The sequence below is a fragment of the Amphibalanus amphitrite genome, unplaced genomic scaffold, assembly GCF_019059575.1.
Source record: "Amphibalanus amphitrite isolate SeventyFive unplaced genomic scaffold, NRLGWU_Aamphi_draft 001459F_arrow, whole genome shotgun sequence".
NCBI lineage: Eukaryota > Metazoa > Arthropoda > Thecostraca > Balanomorpha > Balanidae > Amphibalanus > Amphibalanus amphitrite.
The window spans coordinates 51,536-65,583 of NW_024882952.1; the positions used below are offsets into that span (position 1 = coordinate 51,536).

At 48.6% G+C, this 14,048-nt stretch overlaps 1 protein-coding gene across 1 annotated transcript; it reads left to right on the top strand.

Moving 5' to 3' along the window:
* Positions 1 to 340: 340 nt before the first annotated feature.
* Positions 341 to 6,594, top strand: LOC122373208. The gene is made up of 3 exons (XM_043351054.1): positions 341 to 587; positions 1,763 to 1,952; positions 4,034 to 6,594. The coding sequence occupies exons 1-3, from the start codon at positions 394 to 396 to the stop codon at positions 6,233 to 6,235; spliced, it is 2,586 nt and encodes an 861-aa protein (XP_043206989.1). The 5' UTR covers positions 341 to 393; the 3' UTR covers positions 6,236 to 6,594.
* Positions 6,595 to 14,048: the final 7,454 nt, after the last annotated feature.

Consider the following 14,048-nt stretch of genomic DNA (forward strand, 5'->3'; position numbering starts at 1 on the left):
CTCTTACGTGCATCATGAATGAATAAGATAAGATAATAATCAAAATAAATTAATTTTGATGAGCACGAAGTAGTCTGATTGGAAACTTTTTTTTAGCAAATTTGTAAAAAAACTGAATGGTTTGCGTGCATTAAGACGGTTTAAGTTATATACCTTTATTGCCTTGTACTGGAGGCCGCTTTTTTGAGGCGCGGAACCAATAAAATCTCGAGTGTTATTCTCCAAATAATGGAAAGAAATGGCACACCACGACGCTGGTTGACGGCTGACCCATGTTGACCTTTCGTTGTTGCGAGAGGCTTAGGCCGCTTTGCTGAGAACTATAAGCATTTTGATTCATTTTAAAGCACCGCAGTTTTTATCACATTTTGTCAGTTTTAAATCGTATTAAGTATGGCAGAAAATAATAACAGAAGGTACAAGAGGTTTTTGGAGCCAGATTTTGAGGGCAACATCCCGAAAGCTACCAAATGGAGGCTGTCAGCGTCATCGAGCGCTGGATGTTCTGTTACCGGCTATGAGAGACCAGACACAACTGAAAGCCATCCGAGTGACCAACAACAAGATGACAGCGTAACAGTCGGCGGGTGAGTAACCTTTTAGTAGCATGTTGCTTATTGTGTTATTTCATAGAATATTAACCCGCGCCGGGCCGGGGGAGCACCCCCATGCGGTTTTGATTACGGTGATAATTTTGATAACGGTGACCTAAGGTCAGGTCAGTTATGCAACCACCCCCTTTAAGTCAATGGAGAAAAAACTGATAAGCGCCTCTTTTGGACAAACGTCATTCCAAATCCTTTCAAATGTCGGGTTCAAGGTAAAATTGACACGATGAACCGAAAATAGCACCCGTGACCTCTCATATTGTCGCTGAGGTCATCTTAGGTCATAAAAGGTCTCAAGCAGTTTTTCAATGGGTTTTGACCATTTCATATTGACAGAGACATGCTAGAGCGATGAAAACACCTCAGATGCGTTCAGCTCGCCGATACGGATGGACTGATATGAAGCATTAACTTTTCCGGTCTGGACCTTAGGCCTAGTTTTCAAAATAACGTTTGGGGTCGGACGCGACTTGTCTAAAGGAACACGATTCTGGCAACATAAATGTCACTTCTTTCTTGAGTCAAAAATTATTGCAGAAAAACCATTGTTCATAAAAACGTCTATTTTTCCGGTTCTGCCCTCTGAAGGGGAAGGCTATAAACCGTTGAGCTGAGGTCAAATCTGAGGACTTTTTACAGAAAGAGCGCCAAGAAAGAGGGCTATCAAATGAGTTTCAAATGCATTTGAAATGCATTTCGGAAAATGTTGAAATAGTCAACATTTTACCTTTGATGACCTCTGGTGACCTGACCTTTGACCTTACTACTCCCCGGCCCGGCGCGGTTAGCGCTGAGCATCAGCCTGGCGCGGGTAACATTGGTTTGGTAATGTTGTTTATCCCGTTATGAAACTTTTTGTCATTGTACACCTTTTTGCACTCAAAATAGGCATCTTTTCATTCAATTTCGGCGAATTGCATTCAATTTTAGCGATCTCTCATTTGCTTCGAATAGAGAGATCGCTAAAATTGAATGCAATTCGCCGAAATTGAATGAAAAGATGCCTATTTTGAGTGCAAAAAGGTGTATTAGGTTTTGACGTATTCACGGTACCTACCTACTGGAAAATTAATGAAATGCACAAAATATGTATGCATCTGCGATGTTAATGTTTATGTACACGAGGTATGTTTATGCACATATACCTTTTCCAGACAAACCATAGACGAAGTGGAAGATGCTCCCGTTGACATTGACAATGAATCGGATCACGCCGAACCACCACGAATGGAGCCATCAGACGACCACCTGGACACGGTCCAAGATGGCAGCGCTCCTACCCCAGAGGAGAGTGAATTGCCGGAGGATGAAGACAATACAGATGAATGGTTTTCTGCTAGCGAGGTGGGTCACGTCTATGTTTTGATACTCCCGTCTTTCGCTCTTCCTATCTCCCGCGCCTTTCATGCCTTGTAGATAATTTAGTACCCGTCTTTATGTGTTCGCGCATTGTGGTACACTATACGGCATCTATGAGAAGGAAAAACGAACACTTGTCATACGACTCTCTCTCTCCCCCCCTCTCTCTCTCTCTCTCTCTCTCTCTCTCTCTCTCTCTCTCTCTCTCTCTCTCTCTCTCATCACTCAATCAACCAATATCGCAATCAATCACTCACTCTCGCGATTTTTGTTTTGCGGTACAGCATACTTTCAGGCGCGGATCACTAACGCCATCTAGGAATGGCGAAAGCAAGCATCTATCATTCTAATCGGTTACCAGTCATTGCGCCCTACTACAACACTCACTCATTTTTGTCCGTAGGGGGAGAGTGCCTAATGTTAAGTCGTATGCTACCATGGCGCAAGATATGGAATCATTCGTTTCATCTAAAAAATAAGGCAGCTGTTTTTCCCCTATTAACCCGCGCCCCAGTGGCGGTCTCAGCCAACTTCGCCCTAGTGGAGGGGGGGAGGGGCATATGTTACCACCCACCTCTAACTCAAAAACTAAGAGGGCTAGAAAGACGCGGTAAAAAGCACTCAATAGCTCTTGATGCGTACGTTTGAAAGTATTCGGTCATTTTCATCTTAGAGCAATATTGGGGTCACCAGAGGTCATCAAAGGTCAAAATTTGCGAATTGTCATTATATTTTTCAGAAAAACATGCCATTATCTCAGGAACTATGATAGCTAGAAGAACGCTGGGAAAACAATCGATAGCTTTTGAACTCTTCTTTTGATAACGTAATCATCAAAGATGACCTCAGGTCAACGGTTTAGCCTCCAGAGGGCAAAAACTCCAAAAATAGCTGTTTTTTACGAAAAGTGTTTTTCGACAATAACTTTCGACTACAAAAAGCCACGACATTTTTATTGCCAGAATCGTGTTCCTCTCGCCGAGACGCGTCGAATGAACTATAATTTGACCTTGAAAGGTCAAGTTCAAAATTTGACCTCAGGTCAAGGTCATGACCTGACCGGAAAAGGTCATGTTGCATATCAGTCGATGCGTCTCGGCAAGACAAACACAATGAGGCCAACTCCAGCGTTCTATCTCTTTCCAATCGAGAGTTATTGGCAAAAAGCTGTTTGTAGCCTCAAATGACCTCGGATGACCTTTCTAGAGGCTATAAGCAAAAAAGACACCTTGGTCGTCACGGGTGGCCCAAATCATTGTGATTCTGAAATATTTGGACTGTTTCTATGCGTACACATGGATCTAGAGGCATTTTCGTTTTTCTCCATTGACTTATACCTAATGGAAAGGTCACGCCACTGACCTGACCTTAGGTCACGCATATAAAAAATCCGAGATATACAAATTGTAGGCACCCATAAAATCATGCAATCCACCAAGTTTAAAACCTCTATGACAAACACTGCAGGCTGGACATGATTGCAAACTTTTTTAGGCTTGGTCAGTTAACTTGACCTGGTGACCTGACCTGACATGACCTCAGACCTGGGGTAAAAAATTTCACACATTGTCCAAAATTGATGTGCAAAAAGCTACCCCAAGCGGCGCGCCAAAAGCAAAAAACGCGACAGGGTGGTAACATATGCGCCCCCCCCCCCCCCCCACTGGGGCGAAGGTTAACATAATGAAGAGGTGAAGAAATTGACATAACCTTAGGCCATCGATATCAAAATTGCAAGATATTCAAATCATAGCGAACAGTGGTCTTATTACATTCTGCAACTTTCAGAGGACCTTAGAACTCGGCCATAATTGTAGCTCAGACACGGCGACGAAGTTGCAAAAACAAGTCATTGGAGATCGAGTCATTCAAAGTGACATGGTCACCTGACCTTAAAAAATATAGGAGTTTGAAACTTGAACATCACGCATAAATTTAAGTGGAAATAGTTGCGTAAAATTTCGTAGCGCTACGATCTGTCAAGTCGGTTTCCAGTTCTTACGCCTACATTTCCTTCAATCCTATCACCTCTGTCTGATCATCCATTTGTGGCATTGTCATTACAGGACTGGGAAGATTGGCTGGAGGATGGAGACAAAAAACTCGCTACAGCTGGCACTGTTACAAGGGCAGAAGCGATCCTCCTCATCTTAGTCTTCTACTACAAGCATGGACTGAATCTGGGCGCGCTCGGTGATCTCATGGTCCTCATCAACACACTATTTGGCTATGAAGCAGTACCACGTTCGCTACATCTTCTGCAGAAAATGGTTAAAGGCTACTCATCCCTAGCCCGGTTCCACTTCTTCTGCCCTTCATGCATGACATTGCTGTGTACAACCAGTGAGGGATCCAGTCGTAAAAGAAAGTTGTGGTGTGAATTATGTAAGGAGTGGTGTACCGCCTCAATCGGAAAAGGGAACAACTATTTCATAACTATGTCTGTCGCAGAGCAGCTCAAGCGAATTCTTAGGAAGTATGCATCTTTTTTGTGCTTCACTAGCAGTCGTGAAGGCATCATCAGAGATATATGTGATGGGGTCAGGAACAAGGCACTCAGGGCAAAAACGGGTACCTCACACATGATCTCGCTGCTATTCAGTACTGACGGAAGTCCCGTTTTCAAATCGAATGGTAAGTCCATATGGCCCATTACAGCCTTTGTCAACGAAATTGCACCTAAGATGAGGTATAGGCTCCCAATTTTGGCTGGCATTTGGTGCGGTATTGGACATGTACCAATGACGATGTTTTTCCGAGCATTTGTTACCGAGATGGATCAGCTGGGAAAATTGGGGGTTCGCTGGATGCATGACGGGAGACAAATAGTTTCGAAAGTATTTGCGGTATGTGCTTGCCCGGACACTTTAGGGAGGTCAGCACTGCAAAATCACATCAGATTTAATGGTTTCTATGGCTGTTCTTGGTGTCTGCATCCCGGAAAATTTCTACAAAATCAGGTGCGGTACGTCACCCAAGATGTGCAGAGCCCATTTAGGACGGACAGAGAAATTCGAAGAGACGCAAAAGCCGCTTTAGAATCTGGCAATGCAGTGCGTGGTGTAAAGGGACCATCGTGTCTTTACAATCTCCCTGCTTTTGACCTAGTGTCGGGCTACGTACCCGATTATATGCACTGCGTCTGTCTCGGTGTTGTTAAAATGATGACAGAACTCTGGTTCTCAACCAAAAACCACGCCGAGGCATATTATATCGGTCAAAAGAAAAACGTTCTCGCTATCAATGCCCGCTTGCTGGGGATCAGACCACCAAAGGTGGTCACACGCCTTCCACGGGTTATAACTACCAGAAAGGATTGGAAGGCGTCAGAATGGAGGGCTTGGCTTCTTTTTTACGCCGTTCCGTGCTTGTCAGGTATCATAGAGAGCCAGTTCCTGAAGCATTTCTCTTTGCTGTCATCCGCTATCTTTATCCTGCTGCAAGATAAAATCATGACAGAAGAAGTGCGAAGGGCAGAGGCGATGCTTTTCGAATATGTCGTTACATGCGAAATTTTGTACGGCACGAAAATAATGACCTCGAACGTCCACCAACTGCTGCATTTGGCGGAGAGTGTTAAGCGCTGGGGCCCCTTATGGGCTCACTCTGCCTTTCCCTTTGAAGACTGGAATGGGCGACTCTTAAAGTACGTTCACGGGACCCGATCAGCAGCCAACCAAATTCTAAATCATTTTTCCGTATCCAAAACGATTGACGCTATGCTAAACACGATTGAACTATCGCCACAGACAAATGCATTTTGCCGAAAGATTTTGGGTCACAAATCTTTCAGTCAGTGTTCTGCCTCTGGTCATGTTTCTGTGGGTCTCGGCTGCGGAACCACAGGGCACCTCGGCGCTGCAGTCAGAAGCGCATTGCAAAATTGTTTGACTGTCCTACCAGAAGGCGGTACATTCTTCAAACGTATGCTGCATATGGGAATGATCTTGGATGTCTCAGAGCGGCAATACAAACATTCAGACTGCTACATTATGACTCACGAAGGACTTTGCTTAGAACTACGGAACATTATTCAGTTGACTGTCGAGAACGAGCGCATCTTTTTCCTCGTTGGAGTTCCATTGAAATCAATCGGCTCATCTACTTCCCGCCACTACCCCATGCATACACGCATCATGGAGCGAGGCTCCGATGATGATATAGTTGCAGTCAGAGCGGCAACCCAGGTGGAGAAATGTGTGGCTGTTACACTTCACACCAACCACTTGGCGATAAGCAGAATCCCAAGCACAGCCTGGGGGGACTGAACTCGATTCGCTAACGTCGATGTGGTCTCTGATGATGTTCAAGCCTCAAGAGCAGTCATGTAAATTGTAAGCTCACATCGGCTTACTTTCATAGGTACTTGACATCTGTAGGGTGTATTGGGATACCAATTTGCATATTGTTGCTGTTGGCATAGGTGTACCTAATGCTGTGTTGTTTAAGTGTCTGAGTTTGCACCATGAATGTCAGCTAGTCACTGTTTGTTGGTTTCAAGTTGGCAAGTGCAGACACCATCGTGTTGTTCAACGGACGATAACTGTTACTTCTGAACGATTGGAATCGTCCGTTTGAGCATGTTGATGAACAATTATGCGTGCCTATGATACATATGAATACAGGCGCGTGCATATATCTTTCTTCTGTAAGAGGGACGAACTGCAAACAGCGGCCCTCATGCTGAGCCGAAAAATTGTCCTGCGCATGGTCGTATTTCGGTTGGCTTTAAGCTTGAACGGTTGCCAATGCACGGTTAAACAATTTATTTTGGTACCGGCTTAATCGCGATTCGGCGTGTAAATTTACACGCCGAATCGCGATTCCGGCCAAACATAGTCTCGAGAAAAAATCACAGCTCACAGGTCAAAGGTCATTTGGATCAGGGTCATGCCATTCTCAGGGGAATACAATTGGTCAATTCGAATGTACGATTCGATTTCAAAGCGATCGGCCGCTTTTTGCGGGAGTTTATCGTGAGAAAAAAACGGGGGGGGGGGACGTTTGACTCCCTCTTCCGATAAGTGCGGGGATCAACACAAAGAGAGGAAGCTCGGCTCTTATTTAAGAATCGTTTACTGCAGTATACTCAAGTATGCTGGCACACAGAGGAATTGCTTCGTCCTCGCGCGTAACCACTCTACGCAAAGTTAAAAACCTTGCATAATAAAACACAATTAGCCATTAGGGTTTTAAAACATATGTCTAAAGACCAGTAGGGACTTTAAAAAGGCCATTAGGTACATGACAATTAAAAACCATTAGAACACCATAAGAGTAGTACCTATACAACATTAGAATCATATCATAAGTAATGAAGGTTTTCAGAAAACCACTAGAAACCATAAAAATGCCCGTTTGGAGCCCAACATCAAAACCATTGAAAACCATTAGGAAACCATTAGACCACCAAGTGTACCATTTGAAACCATTAGCGACCATAAGAAACCATAGCAATACCATTAGAGACCATTAGACCATTAGACTATCAGATCAAATTCCATTAGAAACCATCAAGCACCATTGGATACCATAAGGAACCATTAGGACACCATTAGAGACCATAAGAGCGCCATCAATTTCCATTAGAAAACCATCAGAAACCATTAGACCATTAGACCATCAGATCAAATTCCATTAGAAACCATCAAACACCATTGGAGACCATCAGAAACCATTAGGACACCATTAGAGACCATTAGAGCACCATCAATTTCCATTAGAAAACCATCAGAAACCATTAGAATACCATTAGAGACCATCAAAAACCATTAGAGACCATTCAAGACCATTAGAAACCATTAGAAACCATTAGAAAATCCTAATGGTTTCTAATGGTTTTTTCTCTAGGGTTTAAAGATATGCAATCGTCATCAATCACTAAAATCATTTCCACTTCCCTCAAATCTCATTTATAAACAATTCACATTTGTATTACGTGCGCCAAATATGTCTACGCAAGAACCTCCTCCAAAAAACCAACTTTCGTTTGGGATGAGGGAGGAGGCAAATAGTGGTGGTGAGATGTGAAATCAAGATGAGCTTGGAGGAGCTTGGAGGAGCGACGGGAACGATTTTTTGAAACGAGAGGAGGTTAGAGGAGCTTGGAGGAGGTTAGAGGAGCGACGGGAACAAACCCTATTATCGCAAACCGCAAAGCAAGCCACATTTGTCAGGGTGAGACTAAATGCTTACTTCGAAATCTAAGCTGTGTTGCGGCATTGGCGGTTATGTGCGGCGTGTATGCCGCATGATTAGTAAGCGGCGACCACTAAATTAAAGACTTAAACGCTCAAACCTGTTTTCAATGAATAACACTGCATACCAAAAATGCCAATCACTCTCGTCATAAGATATTTAAATTTAAATAACTAAGTTAACTGCATCATCATTTTGAACCAAATTAATGCCTTCAACTTAGTAGGTACTCACTCATTCCTTCCTTCGTTGGCTCCAAACAGTCTTTCGATTGTCTGGAAATCGTATGCCAAATCCCGCACCTGTATACGACTGGTGCATATAAAGGCCGATGTAAGAATTTCAATAGGCTCTCGCATGCGATTTCCTGGCTACCCAAAAAGTCTGTTTCAGTCATGCTATCAAAACATGGTATGTCAGCCCTGTCACCAGCTTATGACTGCTCTACCTGTAGTGCCCTTGACCGTCACCGACTCCCTTCCCTCCTTAAAAGCCTAGTTTCCCACCATCATCTCTACTAGATTTAGGTGATGCTCCGACAAATTCACAAACAAGACCGAACTTGTTCGGAGTTCGGACTGTGAGTTAACCCGCGCCCCGTTGGGCTCTGCCGAGCAACGCGCCCGGTTGGGGGGGCCATTTTGCCCCCCCCCCCCCCTAAGATCTCGAGAACCACGCGGCACGCAACATAGCGACAAGCGGTAAACGGCGTTGGATAGCCCCAACGGGGAACTACCTTGTGACCCAATTTTATTGACCTAGGTCAAACCGATGACGTCACAGGTCAGGTCAAAGGTCCAATTTTCACCGTTTACAGGCACTTCAAGAAATGCGTTGTAAAATCGAGTAAAATGCATTTCATTGAAAATCATCGATGGGGAAATGTTCTTCAAACACATATTTTGCTATTTGAGGTCACTGATACCAGGTCAGGTCACAGAGGTCAGGTCACGGGTGGGTCACAATATGAAAGTGTCGTGTGATACATGTTTTATGGTCCATTTTACATGACAAATGCGATCATATGGGTCAGGCAGCCTTTGTGGCCAGCTTAGATCACGTTTTGGTCAAGGTCAGGTCAAGGTCAGGTCAAGGTCAGGTCAAGGTCAGGTCAAATTAGGTCAAATTTTAAAGTTAATATTTTTGCATAAAATGGGTATCGAATCGATGCAGCTCGTCACGGGGAGTTCAATGGTGGTCTTTGTTTTGCCGTACGTGGTCTAGAATTGCTAAAAATTGAGTTAAAAAATTTGACGTCATCATTTTTGAGCAGTTTTTTTCGCTATAACTTGGCCAAAAAACGAGAAATCGATCTGAAATTTGGTATGTATATAGAAGAGCGCTGGGACTATCACATATATTCCGGTTTTTTTCGAAATTCGGAAAAATTTTGGATTTTTTCAAAGTTTTTCTAAAAAAATCAATTTTTTGATTTTTTTTTGTCAAAAGCCAAAAATTTTGAAAATCCGAGATAACAGTTTTGTAGCGCCGCTTTTTGTCTACTAGACCATATAAAGAACTTTGAAATTGCTTGATAACTGTAGATTTGGTGAGCGTTTCAAGATTGCATGTTTTTTGCTCATTTTTGCTCGAACATGACCTCAGTTTGACCTCAATAACTCCTGACCTAAGGTGACCTAAGACTTGAAATTTGGTGTGAAGGTGTCAAATTGATGCCCGGGAAGGTACTGAAAATTTGGCGGCGCTGCGCGCCGCCGTTTTCTTGCTATTCAGGAAAAACCACAGGGGGGGGGGGGCCAAAATGCCCCCCCCCCCAACGGGGCGAGGGTTAACCCTCGCCCTTTGGGGGGGGGGGGGTCGAACGGACTTCCCTCGGTTTTTCGCGAATAACTCGCGTAAAAAGCGGCCGATCACGACGTAACGTTTAGTACCCTCGCGTTGATCAATTTTACACCTACCCTGAAAATTTCATGACCCTGACGCAAATAACCTTTGACCTGTGACCTACCTACTTTTCGAGACCATGTTTGGCCGGAACCGCGATTCAGCGTATGTCGGCTCGCATTAGCAGCGCGTTTGCAGTCTTTTCGTGGTTTCAAGCGTTCAAACATGTGATATGATGTTGCCCCCATGCATTAGGGTGGGTGTCAAGGTCACCTGAAGGTCAGGTCAGGTCATTGACCTTTGGTGACCTCGGTTCACTTTTTCGAGTTTGACATGTTTCTAGGCCAGTTTTTCGAGCTGAATTCGAATTTAGCAACCACATGAACGTTTACAAAGTAGTTTTGGTGCCTTCGTAACATGTTACGAGGCTGTCAGAGGCGGTTGACACCTACTACAAATACCCGGCAGGACCTCTACTGGTTGACCTGACCTGACCTGACCCGACCTGGCCTAAATGAATGAAGACATCATCTGTGATCAAAACTAGCATGATATTCGTGATCAGCATCCCGGAAAACCCCATAGCAGCCACACTACGACGTTCTAACAGGTCCCAATTTTCCGCCTTTTGGGTCATTGACCTGACCTGGAAGGTCAACCGATGACCTAGGACCTTAAAATTGGGTATCATCGGCTTCCTCTCGTCACGGGCAACACGCTCGTTTTTTTCCGCCAAGCTCTAGCTTGATCAGGAGCGAAACGGCAAGGGGTTATACCTTATACGTTCGCGGCTGGAAAAACACCAATAGGGGCGAGGGTCAAGTTGAAAGTATTAATTTGGTTCAAAACGATGATGTAGATAAGTTAGTTATTTAAATCTAAATATCCTATGACGAGAGCGATTGACATTTTTGGTATGCAGTGTTATCCATTGAAAACAGGTCAAAGCTATTGAGTTTTTAATTTAGTGGTCGCCGCTTACTAATCATGCGGCATACACGCCGCACATAACCGCCAATGCCGCAACGCAGCTTAGATTTCGAAGTAAGCATTTAGTCTCACCCCATTTGTCATGTTTTGCTTCATATTGATATAAACGAAAACTTTTTCTGTTATTGTTCTAATGACGTCATTGAAAGAACGAAAGAAAGAAAAAGGAAACAATATTCACACAACACTGCACAAGTTACACAAATTCTATGAAGATAGAAATTGACCTACAATTCTTTGAAGGCTGAATATGGGACCATTTGATTTTCTACCTTCTTCATCAACCTTCTTTCTTTACGAGCTGATGACGTAATATTAAGCACTGCTGTTTCGAATGCATCTTCTATAGTGACCTTGACCTCGCACCATTGCATTGTTTAGACCCATTTTGACCCGCGGGCGGTTCGAAACGGGAGCATTGAAGATACAGAGGAATTAACACACCACGCGGGTTTTCATTTGAATTCATTTATTTGGATTTCGGCGGATCTCCATGTGATCGAGAATCGCCAATGGCCACCGATATGTACCCAGCTGGGTCTCTCAACCCCTTGGAGAGTGAAGGCAGTGAAAATAATTTTGTCACGAACCCATCAAGACCAATACATGCTACTCCAGAAGCAAATAAATCCGTGGAAGCGTCCTCAAATAAGGCTGGACGCGCTAAGCGCAAAAATAAACAATCCCAACCTTCCCTGGATGAGTTGGGCACGCCTCCGGCAGATGAAGGGAGTCATAATGCCTCCGGGCGCAAGAAAAGTTCTACCAAGAAAAGAGGCCGAACTCTCTTTCCGTCTGCAACAAGAGTAACATATCCTGAGGATGCTGCTACCGCTAAGCGTGCTGCTTATGCTGACGATTTTGAGGGCGGGGCAGATCGAGATCTTCGGCCTTCACCAGCTCTGCCCTCGCCGGCTGATAGCGGCTTGCAGGTACCCCATAAAACACCGGCCAAACACGCTGGAGAGGTCCAGAAGACGGCTCCTATAGCTTCTGACAAGAAGTCCGGTTCCAAGCGGCGCCGCCTTTACTCGCAGCCAGTGGGCGTGATCGAGCCGGCCAGTTCTATGAGCGGCTCGCAGAGCGGCGATCATCCCCCAGCACCGCCCTTCCGCGGACTGACGGCACCGGACGCGTCCAGCCGCGCCAACGAGTCCGTCTACGACCACCTGATCGAGCACAGCGCCCGCAGAGCGACCTTCAGCGGGCGCGCCGGCATCGGCGCCGCCAAGGTGCCCTGCGGCCGTAAGTCGGCGCCCGCGCGGGCGCGGAGCATCACCGGCGCGCCGTCCGTCTCCGACCCCGCGCCGGCCGCCAGCCGCCCCCCTCGGCGCCAGGCCGCTGCCGCCGCCGTCGGCCGGCTGCGGGACGCCCCCAGTGAAGACGAGGCCGGTCCGGGACTGACGGAGCACCAGTCGCCGGAGGAGACCCGCCAGTCGCACAGCGGCGGGTCCCAGTCCGCGGAGCGCGCTCCTGAACGGGAGGGAGACAGCCCTGCCGACCCCACGGCATCGGGAGGCAGCCCCGTACCGTCTCCGGGCGCTGCTGTGCCGGCCACAGAGGCCAGTCCGCCGGACGACGACTCGGAGCAGGAGCTGGAGCGCGGCGGCGGCGAGGTATTCTTCCTGCCGACGGTGGTACACTCAGACGACGAGAGCGACGACGAGTTCGCCGAGGAGCGCGCCGGACCGCCGGTGGGGCGGGCAGACCCGACAGACGGCGCGCGCACCTCGGACAGCCCGGCGCCCGACTGTGCAGAGGTCAGCCGCGGTCAGACGTTCGGCGCCGCGGGTCCGTCGGGAGCGCCCGGAGCCGCCCAGCGGAGGGCGCGGCGCCAGAGCCCGCCGGTGGAGCCAGACGAAGGGGACTCCAGCGAGGGTTTCTGTGACGAGCCGGCGCCGCGGCGCGGGTCCGGCGGCCAGCGCCGCTCGGAGCCGGACCGTAAACGCCCCCGGAGCAGCTCCGGTCCCAGCTGGATGGGCAGTGAGAGGCGCGCCTCGGCCAGGCCCAAACACTACTCGCGCCCCCGGGCGCCGTCCCCCGACAGAAGTCTGCGGCGCTACTCGTACGTCTGGGGCACCAGGCCGCCGCCGAGACACGACCACACCACCGCTGGTACCAAGAGTCGCAGCCGCAGCGGCAGCCGCGACCGGGGCCGGGGCCGAGACAGCTCCGGGCCCCGGCTCAGCTACAGTCGGAGCGACAGGCCGGCCACGCGCGGCAGAGCGTCCTCGCAACGCACGGCGCGCCGGTTCTTCACCGTGGACCCGGAGACGGAGACCACGCCTGCCGAGGACCCCAGTCCGGACGGCACCAGTCCCAGCCCGGTGGTGACCAGCGCCAGTGACTCGGTGTCGCGACACGTGCTGGTAGTGGAGCCGGACCCGTGCTCGTACCGACACCGGCCCTGCGAGATCGGCCCCAACATCTCGTCCGAGTCGTCGTCGACGCGGCGGCAGCAGGCGCGCAGCCCGCCGTCGCCGCCGCCGCGCGGCCCGGCGGGTCGGCAGCCCGCCGCCTCCCGTCCGTGGAGCCGCCCCGCCGCGGGAGCCGACCGGAGTCGGCAGCGGACGCCGCCGGAGCCGGACCGCAGCCGCTCCCGTCGGCATCTGGACGTGGAGCGTGCCGCCGCTCCGGGAGCGTATGGAGAATACGCGGACGATGGCGCGGACTGGGCGGAGCCGGAGCTAGAACCGGAGTCGGAGCCGGAGCCAATGGACACGACACCTCCGGCGGCCTCCCACAGAGGACACCCGGAGCAGGGCGTCTCCCCGCAGCCTTGTCGCCCTGTGCAGAGCTCCGCCGTGCGGCCAGGACACCCGGAACAGGGCGTCTCCCCGCAGCCTTATCGCCCTGTGCAGAGCGCCGCCCTGCGGCCTGAGCACCCTGAGGAGAACGCCGCCCGGCAGCCATACCACCGTGAGCAGACCGCTTCCCCGCAGTGCGACCAGCCACCGCGTCCTCAGCGGGAGCGGTCCGACGCCCGGCCGGTCCCGGTCAGATCCCAGGTCACGCCGCCAGCACAGACCCCTGCACCTGTCACAGTTG